Raw genomic sequence first — 24,471 nt, 5'->3', positions numbered from 1 at the left:
GAGGGAGCAGTTGAGACTCCATTGATCCCACTCTCAGTCTGCTAGTTCTGCTATGTGTCTCCAGGGCTCTACTTTCTTAATGGGGGTACAATCTCATCCCCCTCCATTCTTTTGGCCTCAAATAATAAACCAATTGCACAGTTGGTTTTTCTTGTTTGGCCCATATGTGTTGGAGAAAGAAATGTAGAAAGTTGTCCCTGTTGAAAAGGGATGGATTTCTGCATTAACATCTGGTTTCTCCTTGGACATTATTATACTGTCAGGCTCTGGAGATTGCCAGAGAGTGCCATGTGTTTTATCCTTTGGTAGTGTTGGGCAGGAGGTTTCTAGGTTCACTTACTGTGATCTTGGCTTTGATGGCTGCCAGCTTCTCTTGGGCAGCTGTGAGGTCTGAGGTGGCTTTGTTCAAAGCCTGGCGCTTTGGTTCCACATCACAGAAGACCTCATAGAACCTCACAATATTGATTACCCAAGAACAGAGGCCCGCAGCTGCATAGGACTTGGTGGCCACAAACTCTGGGTTGAATGCAGGATCTTGCAGGTATGGCCTGATGGCTTTGAGGCAATTCTCATGAATGTTCTCCTTGTCGAAGTGGATTAGGGAATCCAGGAAGCTGTCCACCTTGGCCATGGTGATCTTGGCAGCCTTCCAGCTGCGGTCCTTGGGCACCTTGCCCCCTGGGGCCATGAGAACCATCACTGCAGCGCTGACATTGCTGACAGCCAGAGGTGGGGAACCAAATGACTTCAGCTCTGTCAGGTTGGTCTGAGAAAAGAGGAAGAGGTTGTTAGAAGAAAATGGATGAGTTCTCTTTGTCCTGGGCTGCTAATGGAGTTAGGCTGTGGAGTGATCAATCTGTAAGAGCTGCTTTGAAGCCTGCAGCAGCCCTCTGAATTTTAAATATCATGACTCATCAAAAGGAAAGCAGAGTGACTCCCCTGTGGCTGCAGACTTCCCTGAATGGTTACCCGAGACTCAGCTATGTTCTTTGAGCACTAAGTGACTTACAGCCCATTAGAAACACACCATTATTTCACATCTAGCTGAGAAATAAAAGGATGCCAATATACTCTGAAACATGCAGCCTGACATGAATAAAAGATAAGGTTATTATAAATTAATTTCCATCTTGGATTGAAGAGAATAGCACTGAAACTCAACTAATTTTTTTTTCTTTTAATTAAACTGCTTTCTTCTCTGAGCTCATTCTAAATACACTTGACTGTCCTGAATGCACAGTGGCAGTTTTTGCCAAGAAATAATTCAGACTGAAAGCTAGGAGTGGCTTGAGAGTCAGCTGCCCCTGACTGGTCTCAGGTGTGCCCTTTGCAGCAGAAAGATGTTGACCTTGATATCTAAGCTTCTCAGTCCTCGGTGTCCTCATCTGTAACCCGGGGCCAGGGCATCACAAATCTGGACATGCAATTGTGGCTTCAGGGATGAGCACGTGAAGTTGATTCAAAGGAAAGCCGTGACATTCACAGAGAAAGACCAGAAAGCCTGTTTTTGCATGAGTGATTTTTAAAGTAGGGTGGGAGGACCTTGTTTCAAAGTTTAAGGCGTTCTGGCAATGAACTCAAACTGCTCTAGAGCCTGGAACTCCACAGGGAGGGGGATCAGTTCTAACACCAAGCCAAAGTGGAGGTGGGGGTAAAGCAGGTGGCCCATTTATATTTTTTCAGATTTTAAAAGATGTTTTAAATTGGAATATAATTGGAATTATATCACCTCTGCCTTCCCTTTTCTCTCTCCAGCCTCTTTCAGTTACCCTCCATTGAACCCATCCATGACTTCACCTCAAATTGATGGCCTCTTTTCCTTCAATTACATTTGGTGTGTGTGTGTGTGTGTGTGTGTGTGTGTGTGTGTGTGTGTGTGTGTCTGTGTATACACATACATATATTTCATGCCTAGAGCTTCCTTGTTGGTTGTTCAGTCCAGAGTGGTCAACGTCGAAACTATCCTCACACAAACACCAATCGTGCACTCAGCAGGTTGCATTTACACTTCTCACATTTGACTACCACACTCTGTCGGGGGCAGGAGTGAAGGACAGTTTATCAACTAGTAAATTAGGCATAGTCAATGATGCAATTAATAGAAAGCACGTGTAAAGATATAGGTGGGCTCTAATCCAGATCTAACGCTGTTACAATTTCAATGAAAAATTTCAACCCTTTTCTTATCCATATACATCAAGAAACCAGTGGAGATTATGTTGATCTAAGAGACAGAAACCTCCACTGGAGTGGACATGGGCTTTCTTTTATGGCTCATTTGTCTAGGGAGGGTGGGGCAGAGAAAGGCAGAACCATGTGAGTGTCCACAGGGAACTCTGGCCCTTCTCTTGCTTCTGGGTCTTACTGTGGGGTTTCATTTTCCACACTTTTCCTCATGTTGCAAGGCACATGGCTGACTCTCTGCCCTGGGACTCTTTCCCTCTTTCTCTACTTTCAAGTCACACATGCTTCCTGACAGGATTTGGAAGATGCTCCTGAAAGTACAAAGCTTTGGTTCAAAGGCAGCATTATTTATTACAAGATGTGTTGGTTGTTTCAGGAGCCTAGTGGGAAGTATCTGGTTTAATGAAGCTTGCCAGATTCAGGTTTTTCTTTTCTTCTTGGCTGGAGGGTTAAACACTAGTTCCTCCATTGATGCACCATCCTTGACAGAGACCTGATTTTGGTCTTGAGCCATGAGAACCGTAATCCCAAATAAGGCTGTATTTACTATAAGCAGCCAGTGTAAAGTATTTATTACAGTGCTGTGATACTGACTAAGACACTTCTTCTTAGTGGCTTTTGGTTTATGAAACTCATTTCTATCTCAGGATTCCTATAAAAATATTTGGTCCCAAGACATTTATTTACATGGCTGATACTGCCCCATCCCTCAAGGTCTTAATTCAAGCATTTTCTATTCAGAGAGACTCTCCCCACCCACCTCTGTTTCTTAATCTTTTCCTATCTTAATACCAAGTTTTCTTCAGAAAACTTACTGCAATCCAAAACAATTATCACTGTCTCCTTGTGGACTTCCTGTATTTTTCTTCCTCTTGAGAACAAGGACCAATGTTTGTCTAAGAACCTGGTTTTTTCTCTTTAGTGCTGTCTAGCAGACACTCTTCAAATTGGACTTAGAATGGTTGCAAAGCAAAAGGAAAACGTCTTTTCCTCCAACAAAAGCTAATACTTTAAGAAATGCCTAGGAAAAGATCTTGTTTAGTTAGGCATGGGCTTCAAGCCAGCCATTGCAGGGCAGACAGTTCTCATGTAACTAGGAGGAACATAAGGTTGGAAGGAACATTTCTCAGAAGGAAGTAGACACTATTTTCAGTGAACACACATTAGGAGCACTTGGCGTCACTCCACTCCTGTCTCATACGACAGATGAGAGGAATCCATCTCTCTCTGGGGCACTGGGGCAGGAGTCAAATATCATTACCATACTGTAAATACTGCTAAATCACTGTTAATGTTAATGATGTTAACATTTAATGTTAATGTTAAGGACAGGTCTTTATTGTAATCACCCTCTTTTTTTTTGGTGTGTGTGTGTGTGTGTGTGTATGTGTGTGTGTGTGCCTTCAATAAAACTTGGCTGAGTGCTTAGACCTTAATTTTCTTGCCTTTTGAATCTTTAAGTTAGTAGGGGAAAAACATATTGCTGCAATCCTTACCACTATGGCATCAGAAGCAGGACCCTTCATTTGCAGAAATGACTGCTATGACTGATGTGAACCCGATTGCCACACCCTCTTTATGACTAAGTAAGCTATGCCACCTTCTGTACCACAGAAACCATCTGTCCCCTTCACCTTCACTCCCCAGCTGCCCGCCCCAGTAATCTGCTTCTCTGTTCCACATTTCCCCCTCATAGCATCTGTTATGTTTTAGATAGAGGAGTGATATTTGGCTCATTGTCTCTTGCCTCTGCTAGAATTTAAGCTTCTTAGGGGTAGGGAATATTACTTCATGCTTGACTGGCACTCAAAGAGCAGCCAGTAAGTCTTTGTTAAATGAGTAAATGGATAAATAAACACATAAATAAATGTATATGACCAGCCTTGGGTTAAATAAATACTTATTTTGGATGTGTCAAGTGTGGATTCGAATGTTTAAAGATAGGGGAGGAATTAAATAAGAAAACCAAAATCTTGTCACTCATTTAAGTGAGTAAAATAATGAAGAGATACATTTGATTATTATATTGTAAAATATTCTTGTACATTTACTTGCTTGTGTATGGGTGCAGGTCCATGTGTAATGGAGCATATATGGATAACATGTGAGAGTGAGTTCTGTCCTTACACCCAAGGATCAAAGTTGGGTAGTTGGTCTTGGTAGCAAGTGCCTTTACCTTCTGAGTCTTCTTGCTGGCACTTTTGTAGTGAGAGAAAAGCCACACATGGCAGTGTTGACAAGATGGGGACCACTTGGGACAGGAGGATCCCATTGTAACTAAAGGGATCTAGGGAGGTCTCTTTGAGCATTAACAGTTTACCCAGGATGAAAGAAGTAGGAAGGAACAGCTTTGCAGAGATCTTTAGGAGACAGTTGTAGGCTGATGAATATGCATATTGGAAGGCCATAGCAAGAACATGTATGACCCAGGAGCTACAGTGCCCTGAGACTAAGACTGGCAATCTTCATCTCTCCTGCCTCACTCCCAGTCCTATAGCAGCCTGCCTGCAGGTGCTCCTTCTTTTATCCTACCTGTATTTCCTGGGGATTCTGCCAGTTCTTGGTGTGCACCAAGCTTAGCTCTACTGTGCTGACCCTCTTGTTACTCCCTCCTTGACCATCCTCATTCCTTGTGTTAGCCATTGGTATACAGAAACACTTTCTACCAGAGAACCCCATTGGATACACCTGGAAAGGACTATGATAGGTGGTTTTCACTGTCCTTCCTGTCCTCTATTATGACCTCTCCAGTCCCAATCTCAGTTCTGCAGCAGCCTGCTTGCAGGTGCTTCTCTTCCTACCGCAAGTCTATTCACTAGAGACTCCAACTCTTGGTAAAAACTCAGAGTCCCCTAGCCCTGTCATCCCTGTCTCTCAAGACATATCATTTGTCCTACTGCAGTCCACTTATAGGAGTCTCTCCTCCCACCACATTTCTAATTCCATATCCCAACTTTTGGTATGCAAAGGATCCCCATATCTCTTTCTCATAGCTTCTTCTCAGTCTTTTTTCTAGACCATCACTATTCCTCTCTGTCACCCAGGGACCTTCAGAAGTACTTTCCAGGGAACCCACAGCTACCACAGTTTCCTAACATTCAAGGAGTATAACATAAATCAAAGAATGGAATACCCACCAAACAAAGACCAGATACCAACACTTAGAATCACTTCAACCATCCCAACTCCAGATGGTTAGACACCAGCACAAAACCACAAACATGAACAAGAAAATATGCTTCCACCAAAATCCTACTACAATTGGCTCTGAGGAATGTAGTATAGATAAGCATAAAACAAGGATTTCAAAATAGCAATTATAAATATTGTCAAAGACTTTAAAGAAGAATTGAATACCTCACTTAATAAAGTCTGTGAAATACACAAAGAAGCAGTAGTATACAATAATGAAAACAGTTTCAGATATTAAATAGAAATAGAATAAATAAAGGAATCCCAAATTGAAGTAAAACATTTTAGAAGCCAAACAAAAACCTCAGAGGTAAACCTCACTAACAGAATATAAGGCATGGAAGAGAACATCTCATGTATTTAAGATAAGATGGAAGAAATGGATACCTCAGGCATAGAAAAACCCATTAGACTAAAACCTGATTTTTCAATGGAGACTCTGAAAGCTAGAAAAACCCAGACAGATATTATTAAAAGCTCTGAAAGATCAAAGATGTCATACAAGACTACTATACCCAGCAAAACTATCAATCATAATAGATAGAGAAAGAAAACCATTCAACAATATCTACCAATCCAGTTCTATAGTAAGCACAAGAAAGAAAACTTAAGTCTGAAGAGGTTAACCACACCCAAGAAAATACAAGGAACAAATAATCCCAGAAGAGTAAATCAAATGAAGGGGTGAAAAACCTACACCATAACAATAAAATAACAAGAATCAATAAAATATTCATCGATAACTATCAACATCAATGGCCTCAATTTCCCAATAAAAAGACACTGACTGACTAGATTATGAAACCGAGTCCATTTTTCAGTTGCTTTTAAGAAAATCACTTTACCATCCAGGATAGACATCTCCTTAGGGTAAACAAATGGAAAAAAAATTCCAAGTGTGGCATATTTGACAAAATAGACTTCAAACCGAAAATAACCTGAAGAGATAGAAAAACATACTACAAACACAAAAGAAAAACTACCAAGAGGATATTTAAATTCTAAACCTTTACATACCAAACAACAGAGCACCCAAGTTCATAAAAGAAACACTGCTACAGCTAAAAATCACACTACTGACCTCTAAATGGTGATAATGGATAACTTCAGTTCCCCAGTCTTGCCATTGGACAAAAGCTCAGCAGGGAAATGCTGGAGTTATACAATGTCATAAATCAAATTGACTTAGTAGACATTTACAGAGCATACTCAGGACTGAAATTAGTAAAATATAAGAATAAAAAAACAAAAATCAAAACAAAGAATCAATGGGATGAGGAGAAAATGGTTCTCTGAGAAAACCAATTAAGATTGATAAACCTTTAGCCAAATTATCTAAAAGTCCTGAGAGAAGAGCCATATTAATAAAATTAGAGATAAAAAAGGGAGGCATCATAAAAGATACCAAGGAAATATAAACAACAATAATACATAAGTACTTTAAAAATATGTACTCCACTAAACTGGAAAACCAAAAAGAAATGGATGAATTATTTGGTATATTTGGCCTAACAAACTAAATCAAGATCAGAAAAGAAAGTTATAAGAATAGAGGAAGAAAAAAAAAAACTGGTCAAAGGCACAGACATTACTTTCAACTAAATCACAGAAGAAAATTTCTCCAACCTTGACCAGTGCAACTTATAATAGAAAGCATTTAATTGGAAGCTTGCTTTCAGTTTCAGAGGGTTAGTATATGTGTTAGTCCATGACCATCAAAATGGCAGGTATGGCTCTGGAATAGTATCTGAGAGCTCATAGGATTCACATATATATATATGAGAGATATGAGAGAGAGAGAGAGAGAGAGAGAGAGAGAGAGAGAGAGAGAGAGAGAGAGAGAGAGAGAGAGAGCGCATGAGTGAGCAAAAGCAAAAGACTGGATTTGGTGTGGGCTTTTTAAATCTTAATGTCCACCCTCAATGACAGATTCCCTACAACAAGGCCACACCCACTCCAACAAAGCCACACCCATATTCCTAATTGGTCTACTAACTGGGGACCAAATATTTAAATATATGAACCCATGGGGGTCACCCTCATTCAGCCCAGCCCAGACCTATAAACCCTAGTGAAATAGAAGGAGTAGTTAAAAGTCCCTTCCCCATAAAAGCACAGAATCCCATCAGAGCTGGCATGACAGGTTAGGGAGCTTCTAATACCTAAGTTTTTAAGTGGAAAACTGTTGCCTACTTGACTCCATCTTTCTACAATGTGGATTGTGAAAATGGAGCATTATTTAGAGATAGTGTATGCTGAACTTACTGATGCCTTTACTAAGTGATGGGTAAGTCCCTTTTTATTCTTTTCCAATAAGACTTCTTAGAGGTTTGTATTGTTTGTTCAGCACACTCCCTCTCCTGGTTCCCGTATACGTGGTATGCATATGTGCAGATCAGAAGACAACCATCCAGGTATCATGTGCTTTCTGTTTTTGAGACAGGTTCTCTCACTGGCCTAGAACTTGCTAGACTAGGTTTAGGCTGCCTGACCAGTGAATTGGGGTGTTCTATCTTGGTCTCTCCAGCCCTTAAGTGTGTACCATCATGGCCAGCTTTTTAAAAACTTGGGTTATGGTGAGTGAACTTAGGTCTTTGTGTTTGCAAGACTAGCATGTTATAGACTGAGCTACCTCCCCAGCCACAATACTTCAAAATTATTAGCAGAAATGTTAGTTCCAGCCATTAGTATTTGAAGGAGCCTACATACACCTGGATCCTTCCAACACTGAGTAGTATGTTTTAATTATCATTTGATAGGTTAAAAATGGTATTAAACATTGGTATAATTCCTTTATATAATTATGGGATTATATAATTATATATATTACATTCCTTTATATAATGTGGGTATGCATATTTACTAGTAATTCTAAACATTTCCTGATCCTTCTCTCCAGCTGCCCTAACCATTTTACTGATTTGTGCAAGCCATTTGGATTTCTATTTTTGTTTTTGTTATTTGCATATTTTTCTAAAGGTTATCATTTTTTTAATGATTGCTATATTAGTCAGGGTCTTTGCAGGCAAAAACATGAGAAAACATACCAGCTCTTGAGAGGAAAGTTAACGAAAGGAGTCAACCATGAAAGTGTAGATCTACTTTTTTAAGGTCTTAATCGGCTTTTCTTTGTGCTTCCTAGACTCACATAGTGGTCTGGAATCAAAAGTTCAGAATGTTTTGCTCACTACATAGACAATTTGTATTTGTAGCCAGAGTTGTATAGCCACAGCCTACTCTTGTAAGAAGCAATGAGGTCTTTGTGTTAAATGCCATCTACTACAAAAAAGGCATCCATGATGAGATGTGAGAGATACTCTAATCTATGAATGTAATGAGAAATCTGTAGGAGTTGGCTTAATAATAAGTTCTATTAGCAGAGTAGTAGTAGGTTCTCCTCTAGGGAGCATGGCCTGTCTACTCACATGTGCTTGGCCCCAATTACCATGTCAGGAATGGGTTCATCTTGTGGATTGGGCTTTACAGTCAACCAGAAAGTGGTTGGTTACTCCCATGCCGTGGGTGCCACTATTGTGTCAATGAGCATATTTTGCTATCCGGTCATTACTTTATCTCACAGCATTCACATTTAGCAAGCTGATGCTTAATTTTCTCTCTGATAGTACAGAGCATTTTCCAGCCATGGAAAGCTAGCCAGAAGAGATGAAGCTTCTAGATTAATACCAACTTGACTTCCATGTCTGGTGGCTCAAGTATGTGATATCTTCATCAATAGGGTCATACCATCAAGTTCTGGAGTCAGCCAAGAGCAATGGCAATAGCTTGTAATGTTTTGGGGGTCTATGGGATCCCACTGTCCAGCAACTTCAAAAGAGATAACCTATTCCTTACACTGTTTAAGGTATTGAGAATAATTGACCATGCTCAGTCCTAAATGGAACATCTATATTACACCTATCTCCCAAAGCTCAGGAATTATTTTGGGAGAAGGGGTAGAAAGATTATAAGAGCAGAGGTGGTAATGACTATACAAAGTATGCTTGTCAGACACAAAAGGCCAGCTACACATAAGAACTCACAGTGATTATGATGGCATGCACAAGATGCCTACAAACTCAAAATAGGCAAAAAAACCCCATATATATTTTTTCTTTATATATATATATATATATATATATATATATATATATATATATATAGTCACAAAGTACCTAGCTTAAGGTAATCAATAGCTTCCAGAAGAGAGGGAGGGAGAGAGAGAAGAAAGAGAGAGGGAGAGGGAGTGGGAGAGGGAGGGGGAGGGAGAGGGAGTGGGAGAAGAAGGAGGAGGAGGAGAGAATAATAATAATAATAATAATAATAATAATAAAAGAGGGAGGGATGCAAGGAGAGAGGAAGAGACAGAGAGAGACAGAGAAATATTATTCTTTAAGGGTGAGGTCCTGGTAGGTCTAATACATTCAGGTTAATGGCCACACACTGAGTCCATAAACTTCACTAATGGAATTCTGTGGGTTTAGAAAAAGAAGATGAAGACAAAGTTGAGTGGCTATGGAATGGAGCATGGATCTTAGAGGAGATTGCAGAGGGGATGAAAATGTTTACAATACAACTTAGGAAATTCTTAAAGAATTAAGAAATATTTTAATAAAAGAAACTGTTTCAGCCAATCACAGCAATTGAATTTCAGCCAACCAGAGGTACCAGCTGCTAATAAATTAGAGTTTTTCTTTATTTTTGGTTTGATGGGAAGCAAAGATTGGAAGGTTAAGACAGGGAATGAAATGATGAAATTTTTGTTTTGAAAGCTTGATATGGGGTTTGAAAACTTCTAGCAGGGGTGATGGCTATGGAAGTTAGGCAACTAAAGTTGTCTAGGGAAAAGAGGATGGGTTGTCTTAGGGTTTTTGCTAAGTAGATGACTGTGAGGAATCTGGAGGGAGCTGTTACCTCCAGCTGTGGATGAGCTGGGGCTGAAGGAATGCATGCCTGCATCTTCATGGCTGTTCTTCCTGTGACTTCCTGGGCTCATGGGGGCAAACGTCAAAGAAAGGGGAGGACAAAGGAACCATTGATACTCACCAGTCTTCTGGATCATGGGAACAACAGAATGGGAAAACTGATGGGAGAATAATAGAGGGGAGAGATGTCCATGGATGCTTCCCAATACAGTTCTAAAGCTTTTCATATAGAAGGGCTATCTACCTTTTCTCTTACATACTGTGAGTTTCCTGTGGAATTTTATGGTATCTTGTACACTCCAACAGTTTAAAGATGTTGTGTTGTGAGATTTAGTACTATTTTTCACACTCACATTGTATTTTGTTTTTAGTCAAAGAAAGCTCTTACGAGTCTAAAAATTGAGCTAAACAACTTATGCCAAGTTTGCTTCTTTTAAACTCCCATTTCTTTCCTATGCATCAGTATTTTATAAGACAGTGGTGTCTTGTTCTTTCATTAAAGGAGGATACACCATGTAGAATTCAGCAAAGAAAAAAATGAAACCAGACAGCATTCATAACTTCAGTAATAAAAGATATTTATGTCCTGGTGTATTCTATCTAGTAAGGTTTTTGTTTGTTTGTTTGTTTTGGATCTAGCTTCCTGTTAGTCTTGTACCACACCCTTCTATGTCTTTACCTACATGTGCATATATTTATAGGACTTATGTGTACATGTTAGTCATTCTATTTTTAAACCTCTTTTTTAATTGAAAATATAAAACTTTTTAAGCCACTCTTTTATAAATCATGATTTAAAATGAACAATGCACTGTTTCTCCGACTTGAATATGTCATAATTTAGCCAGTTTCATGTTATCGAACATTCAGATTATAAAACTGACTAAAAAAATATAAACTTCTAATGACATTAGAGATAAACTAAAAACCAAATTGGACTTGAATTCGATTTATATGTAACTTATGAATAAACTGGAGGAATGATGACAGAGAAAGTAGTCACCACATTCCTAAGCTTGAGCTGTGTCTTTTTCTGCACCATTTCTGAGTCCTTCAAAAACAAGGTACAGCTTTCTTCACAGTTTCAGCAAATTTCCTTACACTTATTTGTATGTTATGTTTTGGTTGTTATTTTGAAATTGTTTTCCAACTGGCTACTGCTGATATTAGAAAAGCTATTAAATCTTATAATTTATTTTTCAATAAGACCCCATCCCTTCCTTTTATTTGTTTTACTCTACGTCTATAACTTTTATGAAAAATAACACATTTATTTGCTATTCCATAGTATGTATGCAGTTAATACTTTTTATTTATTATTGCATTAGATAAGAATCTAGGACAAATTCTTTTTAGTAATAGTAGCAAAGGGAGTTTTGTTGTGCTTTTCCTATGTTAGTGGGAATGTGTCTTGTGCCCCTTTGGTAGGGTTCTTTGCCCTTGGGTTTGGTTAGCTGGCTGCTGTTAGCAATATATCCAAATTCTCTGTCATTCCTGCCTTGCTAAGTAATGGTTATTAAATTGTATTAAACACCATTGTTACTGTTTGACTATATAATGCCGTGTTCCCATCTCCCTCCATCCCCAACCACCACAAAGGCTCATGATTTGAAGGCTTAGACCATAGATATTTGTGTTATTTGTCAAAGCTATAGAATCTTAGGAGGTGAAGTCAAGATAGAGATAACAGTCCCCTGTTGGTGGGTCCTTGGGAGTATATTGTCCCTGCTTCTTCATTGTCTTATTCTCTGTTTCTGTTTGACCATAAATCAAATAGCTCCCTTCTATCCCATGCTTCTGCTGATATGTCTGTCTACCAGGGGCTAAGAGGCTGGGCTTTTCTGAGATGTGAATCATTTGCCTCCCTTCTGCTGTTTCTGTCAGGCATATTGCCACAGCAAGCGTGAACTAGCAAGTACAGTCATTTTGTCATTTCTCAAAGGGACTTCCAGCTTTTCTTCTCAAAATATGATGGGTATGGTTATTTAAATGTTTTATTATTGTCTTGTACTACTGTTTGCATATTGGTGTTCGATTAGATTCATGTGATTAGCATTTTGCACAGGCTTCATGAGACTGCTCATAAATTAATCAGAGGTTTTATTTTCCTTATATAATGTCTGTCACTTTTAGGATTAACGTTATTTCATAGTAAGGTTCCTGAGAAGTCCAGTATGAAAGAAAGAATTCCTAATCCTTTTAAGCTGGAATTGCAAAAGTTATTTGAATATAAAATGTGTTTTAATATTGCTTATTAATAAGATAGAAAGCCAAATGACAGATTGGAAAAGAGTATCACGATGTATATACCAAGAATTAGTAGAAACAATTAAGAACAATAAGTGTAAATTAGTAGCAAGAAGAAAAGTTATTTCAAGTGAAGATGGGCCACCTATGCCACAGCCAAGCTCTTGGCTTCCAGCAGGACCTTCCCTTTCTGCAACTACCCATAGGTCCTTTCTAGCCTGTAACTACAACCTCACTAGGTACCCCAATTTCCCACATCCTCCTCCAGGATTACATCTGTGAACCATTCCTCTTCCATGCTTTTTCTACAACTCACTAGATTTAGCCTGGGTATCACAACCAGTGCACTGGCCTAGCTTGGTCTTCTCTGAGCTCATTGAGAAGGAGTTCTAGGCTTAGGTCAAGATCCTCCCCATCTATTCCTCAAACCACAGGACTTTCTCATGTCATATATAACCTTTTAAAACCCAGGCAGACTGTCTTCTGCACTTTATGTTCTGAATATGATGCACTTCCCATATACCAGCCCAGTCCTCTCTGCCTATCTGACTTCGATCTGCCCAAGCCATGTTTCAAACTCAACAAACACAGGTTGTCCCCACATCTTCCCTTCTTTTCCATCCTACCCTGTCCATAACAAATTCTGAACAAATGAAGTCCACATGGCCATATTTCACCACAAAGATATCAACAATATGAAAGATCAAGTCAACATGCTCTCTCTGAAACCTATCAGTCCTGTCAAAATATTTGCCAATGAGAATTACTTAGATAAACTTTAGGTCACAGAACTTAAAAGAACAATCAAAATCTTTATCAAAGAACTCAAGGAGTTTAAAGAAGATACTTAGCAACAGTTTAGTGAAATCAAGAAAAAGGAGCCCAAGAATAAACATTGTGTGATGCCCAAGAAAACACAAACATAAGGGTGACAGAAATGGTGACGACAACCCAACACTTGAGCATGGAATTCATCCCTGCCTTTACTCCTCTCAGTGATGAGGTGTGATCCTAGAGTTACAAGGTACAATAAATATCTCTAGCCCTACAAGTTGCTTTTAGCCATGTTATTTATCACAGCAATAGAAACCCTAACTACATAGAGGTCAGTGTTAATTGTCAGTCTGACAGAATCTAGAATTAGATGGTCTTTAATCTAGAAGATAGGTGGCCCATCTTCACTTGAAATAACTTTTCTTCTTGCTATTAATTTACACTTATTGTTCTTAATTGTTTCTATGTTTCGGGTGGTGGGTCTTTAGGCATGCCTGTGGAGGATTATCTTGGTTATATTAATAGATATTGGGAAGATCTATCACACTTGTACATAGGACCATTCCCCAAGCAGGGGATTTGGGCTGTATTAAATAAAGAAAACAAGCTAAGTAGCAGGTAGCATTCATTCCTTGCTTGCTGCTATCTTGACTACAGATGCTTTGTGGCCAGCTGTCTCCAGCTCTTGCCCCTGTGACTTCTGCTGAGATGGACTGCAGCATGGGACTGTGAGCTAAAAGAAGCCCTTTGCCTTCAAGTTGCTTTCGTCAGGGGAATACGAGAAGAAATTAAGACAAATACCACACATTGCCCAAGTATGTGAAATGGTTTTGTAAGTTTTCTTGAATAATTATTTCACTATGGACATTAAACCATCATGTTCCATACCTCAAATATATACAATCAAAAGAGAAATTAAGTTAGTAGCATCAAACTGCATTTATATTTATATACTTTTATAACTATGGTTGGGCTGGAACTTTCTATATAGTCCTGGCCTTAAGTTTTCATCAATCTTCCTGCTTCTTCCCCCCAAGTACAGGGATTATTATTATGCAGCACATCTAGCCAAAATATATCTACATGCACGTTCCCAGAAATGTGACTACATAAAGAATTGCTGGTGTGGAGACCCTTGGATTGTTACAGGAGTCCTTCTGTGGGAAAACTGTGGCTGGGGGAGAGTTTTATAAATGGGAAGGGTTTTATATTTGACTCTGCAGGTTCTATGCTATTTGAATTATTTAGTGATAAAAGTGCTACTGCATATTTTGTGTATAATAAAAATAAATTCACTGTAAAATGCATGGGAAATAGAAAATTACAGGTAATTCTGTGGAGGGAAAAAGGCCATGACATTAAAAGATAAAACACCCCTAAACTAAGGCAGCAAAGTTACCCTGGATTTATTTCATCTCAGTAATAAAAGCAAAATAAAACTGCCATGATGGAGACAAAACATGCAGAGTTACTACTGAGCTCTGACTTACAGGTATTGTTTATGCATCGGCTAAAGATTTATTCTTAACGTCTAGAATAAGGAGCAAACAGCGAAATGGTTCTTAAGTGCCAGAGTCCTGAGAATATCTAAGGGTTTGGGAATAATGTCCAGGAGACTTCCAGCTCCTGAAGCAGTATATGCTCTCACTACACATGGATTGCCTTGATCCATCTTACTCCATCAACATGATCAAAACAAACAAACAAACAAACAAACAAACAAACAAACAAAGAGCCATTTGACCCTTGCCACCTGCGGAGGGTAAACACGCCTTACCTTACATACCATACAGATGCTGGGTTCACCTTTACAACCTCTCCTGTCTTATCAGCATCAGACCCACCTACTTCTATACCTGCAGTTCACTCATACCATGCCCCTCATGATTCCATATTCTTTTGCAAATGTTTTTCCTAAGTGGGCTATCCCTTCCTACCACTGACTCTGTCCTAATAATATTTGCAGTTTTAATTTAATTTCTTTTCTATTTCCTACATGGCAGGCATATAGCTCTGCCCTCTTCCAAGTAGTCAAGTCATTGAAAAGGGTTTGTTTCGGTTGTATAATATCTGTACATAGCCTATAAACCATAATAGACGTAGAAGGCTAAGGGCACATGGAAGCCCATAGACACTGACTGTGGCCCCCAGAGGCCACCACATGCACTTTTCTTCACTGTCAGTCCCACAGTTGCCTTATCAACAAAGAGCATGCTCATTCATCTATATTTTTCTATTCAGACATTAAGTGACTTTGAGCATAGAATACGATTATTTAACTTTAATGACTCCATCTCTGAATGATTATCTAAAATTTCTGGTTAACACTTGTGTGTATATAGTTATTAACATTGCTTTGGATTATAGATTTTCATGTATACCTTAATTTTCTGAAATTGATGTTTTTATTTGTTACTGTAATTTGAGAAAACACCTGACAGAAGAGCAGAAGAGCAGGGGATGAATATTCTGCATGGGTTCATTCAGAGTTCTTGGTTGCAGCTGGATTTATGGGGCTACAGAGAGAGGTTGGCATGGGCAGAGGAGAGTGGCAATGAAGACATAACAATTGGTGTGGTAGAAGAGGCAGCACAGGGGAAGTTTTATCATGTCTTGTAGTCATGATGACCATTTTGGACTGTATTTTAGACATAAGGAAAATCAATGGAGGATCAAATGCCTGGTTTAAAAAGACTAGTTATATAAAGGATCATGGGAGACTTCCCTGAACAGTCATACCCCTATGTGGGAAAAGCTAGGAGAAATTGACCAGTTTGCACATAGAAGAATGGGCCATGAAGGACTTTCGGGATAGCATTTTAAATGTAAATGAAGAAAATACCTAATAAAAAGTTGGAAAAAAAGAAATAGAGATTCTGATTAGATTGGTAATGAGTGAGGAGATTGAATTAGCTATAAAAAGTTCTCTTTCAAATAGATACCCAAGCCCAAGATCTGGTGGGTTCATGGAAGAATCTCAATAAACCTTTAAAGATGACTTATCAAAAATGCACTGTAAATTCTTCTAACAACAACAACAACAACAAACTCAGAAACACAGAGGAAGAAATGCTTTCAAGTTCTATTATGAAGCCAGCATTTCTTTGACACCAAAGACACAAAAGACCTCACAGAAAAACCATAGCTCAACAGCCCAAGATCTTTAATGAACAAAGATAAAAAAGTCCCCAATAAGATGGTGGCAAGTTTTATTCCACAATACTTTTGAAAGGACCATTCACCAATATCAAATGGGATCTATCCCTGGGATGCAAGGATAGTTCAATAATAAAAATGGATTAAAAGACAAAAAAGTCATTTTCTTAGACATAGAAAAGTGGTAACAATATTTTAACAATATTCAAGTGTTTTACTACAGAAACACTTGATGAATTAGGTATAGAAGGGATTCACTTCAGGACAACTCAATAAGAAAAAAGGATACACTTCACATAAGGTAAACACACAGCTAACATTATGTGCAATGATGGGAGACTGAAATTATTTCCTCTAAGGTCTGGAAGATGAAAATGATGCCCAACCTTGCCACTTTATTCAACACTGGAGTTCAAGTCTCTGTAGGAAAAATAAAGTAACACACACACACACACACACACACTCAAAAAGCATACAAGTAGGAAAAAGGATACAGTAAACTGTTGCTGTTTGCTGACAATACAATGCCATATATAGAACTTAAACAGTTAAGTTGTAGGAGACAAAAAAAAATTGTACACAAACCCCAGCAGCATTTCTCCACCTTGACTATGCTGGTTCCAAAACGGAAACAAAGAGAATCATCCTGTGTTAGTTACTATTCTATTGCTGTGAAGAGTCACTACAACCAAGGCAAGTTATACAAGAAAGCATTTGATTTGGCCTTGCTTAAAGTTTCAGAGGGTTAGTCCATTATCAGCATGGTGGGGAGAGTAGCAGAATGCAGGCATGATGCTGGAGAATTAGTTGATCTATAAACAATAGGTGCAGATGTGCACACATGTGTACACACATGAACACATACATGTATACCCTCACAGATACACAGGCATACTCACAGGCCTGGTATGAGCTTTTGAAACCTCAAAGCCCATCTTCTATGACATATATCTTCCAACAAGGCCACACTGCCTCATCCTTCCCAAACAGTTCCACTAACTGGGGACCAGGCATTCAAGCATATGAGCCTATGAGAGCCATTCTCTGTCCAACCACCACAAATCCCATTTATAATAGGCTCACAAAACACTTAGGAATAAATTTAACCAGGAGGATAAGAGAGCAGAACACTGCAAACTATAAAACAATCTAAGATAAGGGGAAAGATATTATGTGACCCTGGATTAGAAAAACTTACTATTGTTAAAATGTCTGTAAGACTCAAAGGGAGCTACATATTTAGGGTAATCCACTTCAAAATTCAAATGCCATTTTTATAGAAAAAAAATCTGAACCTAAAGTACATATGCATTCAGAAAAACCCAAATCCCAAAGAATAAAACTAAAGCATCATATTGCCTGAGTTCAAAGTCTACTACAAAGTGGTCCTGGCTTAAGCAGTAGACAAAGCGATCAATAGAATCAAATACCTAGAACTGAGCATCTTAGTCTATGGTCAGTTGACTCTTGATAAAAATGCTAAGAATATCGATCTCATTCAATAAACAGTGTGAGAAAACTGGGCCTTCAAATGCAAAGGATTGAAAAAAAATACTCATACCACATATGAAAATCAAACTCATAATGCATCACAGATTCAAGACTAAGACCTGAAATCATAAAATCATTAGAGATTAAACTAGGGGAAACCTATACAACATTGTTTTGGACAATGATCTTTAGATCCGATCCCTAAGACACGGGAAAAACCCAAAACGGATATTGATTATATAAAAATAAAAAATAATTCTTCATGAAAAAGGAAAGAATAAAGGAAAAAAAAATGTACAGACTGGTAGAAAACATCTACAACCCATACACTGATTTGGAGCTGGTAGCTAAAATACACAACATCAAACAACTCCATAGCCAGGAAGCAGTTCATTCACGAGGAGGGGAAGAGATGTAAATAGCTTTAGGTGAAATACCCTGTATGGCTCACAGCTTCAAGAGGCTCAGCATTCCTTAGATAAACACAAGTTAAAATACTCATCACCCAGGCTTCTTACAGGGTTGATTATCACAAAATGTGATGATGTGCCCTCTAACAAGGACACAGATCAGGAGAACCTTTGTATACTTCTGATGGGAATTAAGACTAACACAGATAATAGAGAAAACAACACAGAGATATCTCAGGAAAGCCTCAACATAATCACGAAATGATCCAGTGATCCCGTCTGTGGGTATTTATCCAGATGCTTTAAAATCAGCATATCAAAGAAGTGTCGGCACTTCCATGTTCATCACCTTTCATAGTAGCCTCAGTAGGGACAAACTCAAGGCTTCGGTAGATGAAGTGGATAATATGAAAATCTGTCATTTGTGAGAAGACATATGGAATCGAAAACCACTATGTTACATGAAATAAACCAAACAGAGACAAACATCACATGGTGTTATTTATGTGCAGAGTCTAAAATGGCACTTAAACATATAAGCAAAGACTGTAGCAGTACAGAAGGCTTACTGTCAAAGCATCAGCTTTGGGAGATCTATCACTGCAGGAAATAGAGTTAAGAGTTAAAGACTATATGATTGATTGTGTAGCATTAAGAGAATAAATTTCAAGTCTTATCAGTAAAAAGTTGCTAAGTATTGGGATGATTGATAGGATAACTAGCTTAATTCAATCACTCCACAGAGACATATACATAAAAACCACCTTTATAATTTGTCGGTGTGTATTCAAGGGGAGAGAAGATCTCCTATCACTGTGAAGCAAACTGGAGTCTAGAGGTGGGCATAGCATCAGGACATGAGTGTGGTTCATCAAGCAGATACAGGAGAGGTAATTAAAGCATTTGGATCCTGAATGTATTTTAAAAATAGCATTGACTAAGTTTTCTATTTATTTCTATTTCTATATCTATTTATGTATAATAAAGAGCCCACTAATCCTTGTCATCCCCTTTCTATGTCATCGGGAAATGAAATGGAAGGAAGAACAGGGCCATCCAACACAGCTAGGAAGAGGAAAGGACTTCTGCTGTCTGCAGCAGGCAGTGAGTAAAGGCACGTCTCACCTCTTCTGAGGCAGAGGGATCCAGTGTGATTTCTGCATCTGATTTCATCACGTCTTGAGTTACTGATTTATACTCTGTAGTTTTATCTACCAATCTATCAACTGAACAACCAACCAGAGAGTTTGCAGATTTTCATTCCAGGTTTTATGAAAGCCAAGGTGCTTATCCTGGCTATAACAACGTTGACAGAAACAAAGTTTTTCTTAGTGACTACTATTGATCATCTAGTTTTCATACATTATCTCGCCTAGTCATTATAGCAATTGGGGTGTTTCTATCATCATTGCTTCCTCTTAGCAAACGAGGAGGCAGAGACTCAGCAAAGATAGATGACTCCCAAGTAACACAGTAAATGTTCCTATATTCGCTTCAGAACACCTTAGGAAATGTAACCCCCGCGTCAAAAGATCTTAACAAAGATGTTAATTTTCTTAGTAAGAAATAATCAGAGAACAAGTCATGGGTATACAAATAAAATATTTCTTTTTTTGGTAATCTAGAAATCAACAACAGAGTGAGGGAAGAGGGAACTGGGAGGGGGAGGGGGACTAGGAAAATAGGGTAGAGGGGAGTAGGGTAGAGGGTAGTAGGGGGAGAGTAGTAGGGGAGGGGGGAGAGGGGAGAGGTGTGTGGAAGAAAGGCAAGCCTGCCGGACCTTCCTACCTTGTTGAGAGTGTTGAGGGCCGCCTGTGCTGCGGTCAGGGCTGGCTCGGCCTTAGCCAGGTCCTCCTCACAGTCTTTCTGTTTCTGCTGTACCTCCAGCATGATCTGGGCCACCTTCTGCTCTTCCTCGTCCGCAATGGCTTTCTCTCTGCTCACTTTGCTGGTCTCCACACCCACCACCTGAATCAGCTTGTCTGTATCTTCATTCTTCTGCCTCAGCTCCACTTCCTGGGTGGCAAGCTTGGCTTTCAGATCATCCACCTGCATCAGAGAACACAGAGCTCATGAGGAGCAGATCAGAGTCACGGTGCTCACGGCTCCCTGGAACGAATTCTGTAGAACAGAGCTGAGAGCTCACTCAAGAACACACAGATGGAAAGCTGCATTCTTAAGTGAACCTAAACTCCTTGGACTGGGGAAAAAGAAAAGGCATACAGGATACCCTTAGGTCTGGTGGACTATTCTGAAATCCACACACCTTCTCCTTGATGCCCAAGTCATGTGGGACGCCTTTCACTTAATTAGCGCTTATGCTTGTTACAACTCTACAGGGCAGCATCCATGTTTGCTGCTTGTACTAGTCACAGTAACCAAGAAACGAAACCAGCCTAGGCATCTATCGACTGAAGAACTGTGAGAGAGGAGGAAGAGACCTTAAGGGAAACGGAAAATAAAGAGTAATAAAATGAATTCACGAGCAGAAACTGGGGGGAGAAAGTAGATTAGCCGGGGATGGTGTCTTGATTTGTTTCTCTGTTTCTGTGAGAAAATATTGACTAAAAGCAACTTGGGGAGAAAAGAGTTTTATCTTACGGGTTTCTGTCCTTCAGAAGGAAATCAGGACAGAGGCTTGAGACAGGAACTGAAGTCGAGGCCACAGAGGACATTGTTTACTGGCTTGCTTTTCATGGCTCATGTTGGGCTACTTTTCTTATTCAGCTCAGAAGCACCTGCCTAGGGTTAGTACCACCCACAGTGGGCTGGACCCTCTGCCATCAATTAGCAGTTAAGAAAATGCTCCACAGACCTGTCTGAAATTCCTCAGTTGAGGTACTCTCTTCCCAGGTGACTCTAGTGTGTGTTAAGTTGACAAAACTACCCAGCACAGTGGCAGTGGGGGAAGGTGATACATCAGGAAAATGTGTAATGAAATGTGTGAGGGGGCCATGACGAAACTCAACTAACTGTTTTCCATGCAAATACTAAAAATACTATTTTTAATTAAAAAAAATCTTTAAGTGTTTAACATCATACTTTACCTGGTTGGTAGCTATTTAAATTTGTATGTATGTTGTCAAATGTGCTAAAGACTCACAAATGGGAATATCTATTCTGTGGCCTGAGAGCCAAGTGTGTGTGAATGGACAGTGTCCAGACATTGTATATAAACAAGTACAAGCCTGACCTATGACCTCCAGCAACTCACCAGGGAACCAACCCCTTGCCTTCAAGAAAAAAATGAGAAAATAGGGATGCAACCTTGTAGCCTCCCTCCACTCCTAGAACAAATTTAGAGGGAGCCCGCATAAAACTGCCTAATGACTACTTCAGGAAGACAGCCTGCTTCCAGTCAGAGATGTAGGATGTCTGATTGATATACTGTTGCCACAATTCAGAAAGACATAGTAACTCCTATGTCAGTGTGGCAGTTGCCTTCCTTCAATGGCTGGGGCCTAATTAACAATAGACAACTAACAGTGGGATTATGTCACTTCCAATGGAGGACCAAAGAAATTCCTAACCTATCCCATAAAATGCTCACTTTGAGGGAAGACTGCCTTCTCTTCCCCAGGTGAACAACGTCCGGTCAGATTCTCTTTCTCAACTATAAAACCTTCCTCCCCCTCCCTCTCCCCCTGGGTCTTGCCTAAAGACAGGCACAGCTGTGGTACCAGACTCCTGTGCTGTTAATATGCTCTGATTTGGTAGCTTTGGATAGCTTCCACTTGGGTAGGTTTTACTCATTTCCACAATCCTTAACTACAAGTCGGTGACCATGTAAAGATTAGACTAGAGTACCAATGGTCATAGCCAGCTAGATTCCCTAGAATGCCTCTGATGTCAAATACCGTGGGGAGGCATAATGACATCCTGTAAGTAGACTAGAGAGGGTCTAGTTTTCTGTGTCTCTTCAGATCAGCAGAGTGATGGTTTGAGACTCTGTTTTCTGGGTCAGCATCAGCATCAGCCCCAGCCCCAGTCCCAGTCCCAGCCCCAGCATCAGCATCAGCATTAGCATCAGCATCAACACCAAAATCATAGGTACCAACATCAGATTCAGCATTAGCATCATCATCACTGTCAGCATCAGCATAAGCACCAGCACCAGCAGCATCAACATCAGTATCAGCATTATCATCAACACCAGGACCAGCACCATTACTGTCGTCGTCGTCATCATCATCATCATCACAAGAACAAATTGACTATGCAAACACCTAGATCCTACTCCAGTCCCACTGAGTCAGAAATTCTAAGGTGAGGCCTTGAGGGCCCTGTTGATTCTGCTAGCCTAGGTTTGAGACAGGCTGGTTTAGCATAATGGCCTTTTCAAGTGCAAAGGGAAGACAGGCCTATTTATTCTGAAAAGCAAAGAAGCTGTTTGTGTTTGCAGTATGGCTCATAAACCTTGCGCTGCAGGCTGACCTCTTGCCTCTCATTTTCTTGCGGTGTACTGCATGCAACAACTGCGGCTGACTCTGGAGCTCCTGGAACACGTCAGACAGATTCAAGAGCTTTATGATGCAAAATGCATAAATCAAAAAATAAAACTGAGGCTTAGACGCCGCTGATAATTCCCCTTTCATGGCAGATCAAAAGGAAGAAAAGGAAAGGGGTTAAAAAAAAGAATGTTCTTTAATTTGGTGTATTCATGGAAGCCAGAGCCCGTTTTAACCTCAAATAGAGGCTGCTCCTTGGAACAAGTCTTATATTCACGAGTTGGAAGGTTAATCTGCTTCCATCTCCCGTTGTTCGGCTGCAGAGTTACTTCTGCAAGGACAAAGATGCAATTGTAAATCAAAATGATTGAGCAGCATAATCAACCCAGCAAACACACCAGTAACTTTTTGTTTCTTTTTTAAATCTTGGGAGATTTGAGAAAATTGAAGTGTGTGGGTTTTTTTTTCTTCTTCTTCTTCTTTTTTCTGTGAGGTTGTGGTTTTTTGCTGATTGCAGATATGGCTGTGACCTCAGGCCCAAGGTAAATAATCCTTTTCACCATGAATAGGAGTTTAATAGCTCTTAAGCTGTGATGTGGAGTGACAGCAGGGTCCTGCCAGTCAGAAAGAGTCCACTTCCCAGTCACTACCAAAAGCCAGGAGCTCAGGTTCATTTTAGGATTCTTCAACAGAATAACAGATCAGAGAAGGCTGGTTTAAAGCTTTTGTTCTCTTACTAAAACATCTAAGCCACACTTTGCATTTCTCCTTACTTAATTCCACCAAAACAGAGTATTAAGGCAATCTCAGGAACCCAGAAAAGGCTCTTTCCCACAGTATAAGGCTGGCTCCATGGATCAGAACCATGCTCTGTCACGAAATGCCCAAAGAAAGGGTAAAGGCATGGGGGCTGTGGGCAAATCTTGGGTGTTTAAGGACCAAGCACATATTGTCAAAGAGAGAGGCTCCTTCCCAGAGGTCCAGAACCCCAGAAATGATGCTGAGAATTGGAGAATCTGAGATGAGACATATTTCCTGGACAAAAGTGCATGCATCTTTCCAGTGTGTGTGTGTGTGTGTGTGTGTGTGTGTGTGTGTGTGTAAAACACTGACTTCCTGTAGCACAAGGTGCTTCAAGAGGGCTGTGACTATATCACCTGCTAGAAAAAAGAGCTTAGGGGTCACTGGTAGGAACAAACACTTCAGCAAGAGGTTGGGGTCCAGAGCATCTCTCTACCTCATTGCTGTCTATATAGTCAGCCAACTCTTCTTATATGAATTTGGATTTAGTGTTAGTTACTTTTCTGTTGCTGTGATAGAATATCATGACCAATAAAACTAATAGAAGGAAGACTATTATTTGGGGCTCGTGGTTCCAGAGAGATAAGTCCATCACCATCATCATGCAAAACATGGCAATAGGCAGACATGATAACTGGAGCTAGAAGCTGAGAACTGAGGGCTTCCCTCTTGAACCACAAACAGGAAGGAGAGAGAGAGAGAGAGAGAGAGAGAGAGAGAGAGAGAGAGAGAGAGAGAGAGAGAGAGAGAGAGATCTCTGTTTAGGGAGCAGAGTTGAGTGAAGACCTTATAATTAGGGTTGTGTTGTTCTAGTTGCCATTTGACCCTGGGTTGACCAATGAGGAT

General features: G+C 39.8%; 1 protein-coding gene across 1 annotated transcript in view; it reads right to left on the bottom strand.

The window, feature by feature from the left end:
- Dnah9 (dynein axonemal heavy chain 9) overlaps positions 1-24,471 on the bottom strand; it is a 352,309-nt gene that overhangs the window by 95,406 nt on the left and 232,432 nt on the right. The window contains exons 49-50 of the mRNA XM_021178488.2: positions 20,165-20,425; positions 341-766 (exon numbers count right to left, since the gene is read on the bottom strand). Coding sequence (XP_021034147.1) covers positions 341-766; positions 20,165-20,425 — 687 coding nt within the window. The remainder of the gene's footprint in view (positions 1-340; positions 767-20,164; positions 20,426-24,471) is intronic.

Source organism: Mus caroli, unplaced genomic scaffold (genome assembly GCF_978045245.1).
Source record: "Mus caroli unplaced genomic scaffold, Mus_caroli_1 scaffold_13, whole genome shotgun sequence".
Taxonomy (NCBI): Eukaryota; Metazoa; Chordata; class Mammalia; order Rodentia; family Muridae; genus Mus; species Mus caroli.
Note: the sequence above shows the minus strand (reverse complement) of the source record. Positions and strands in the feature narration are given on the sequence as shown.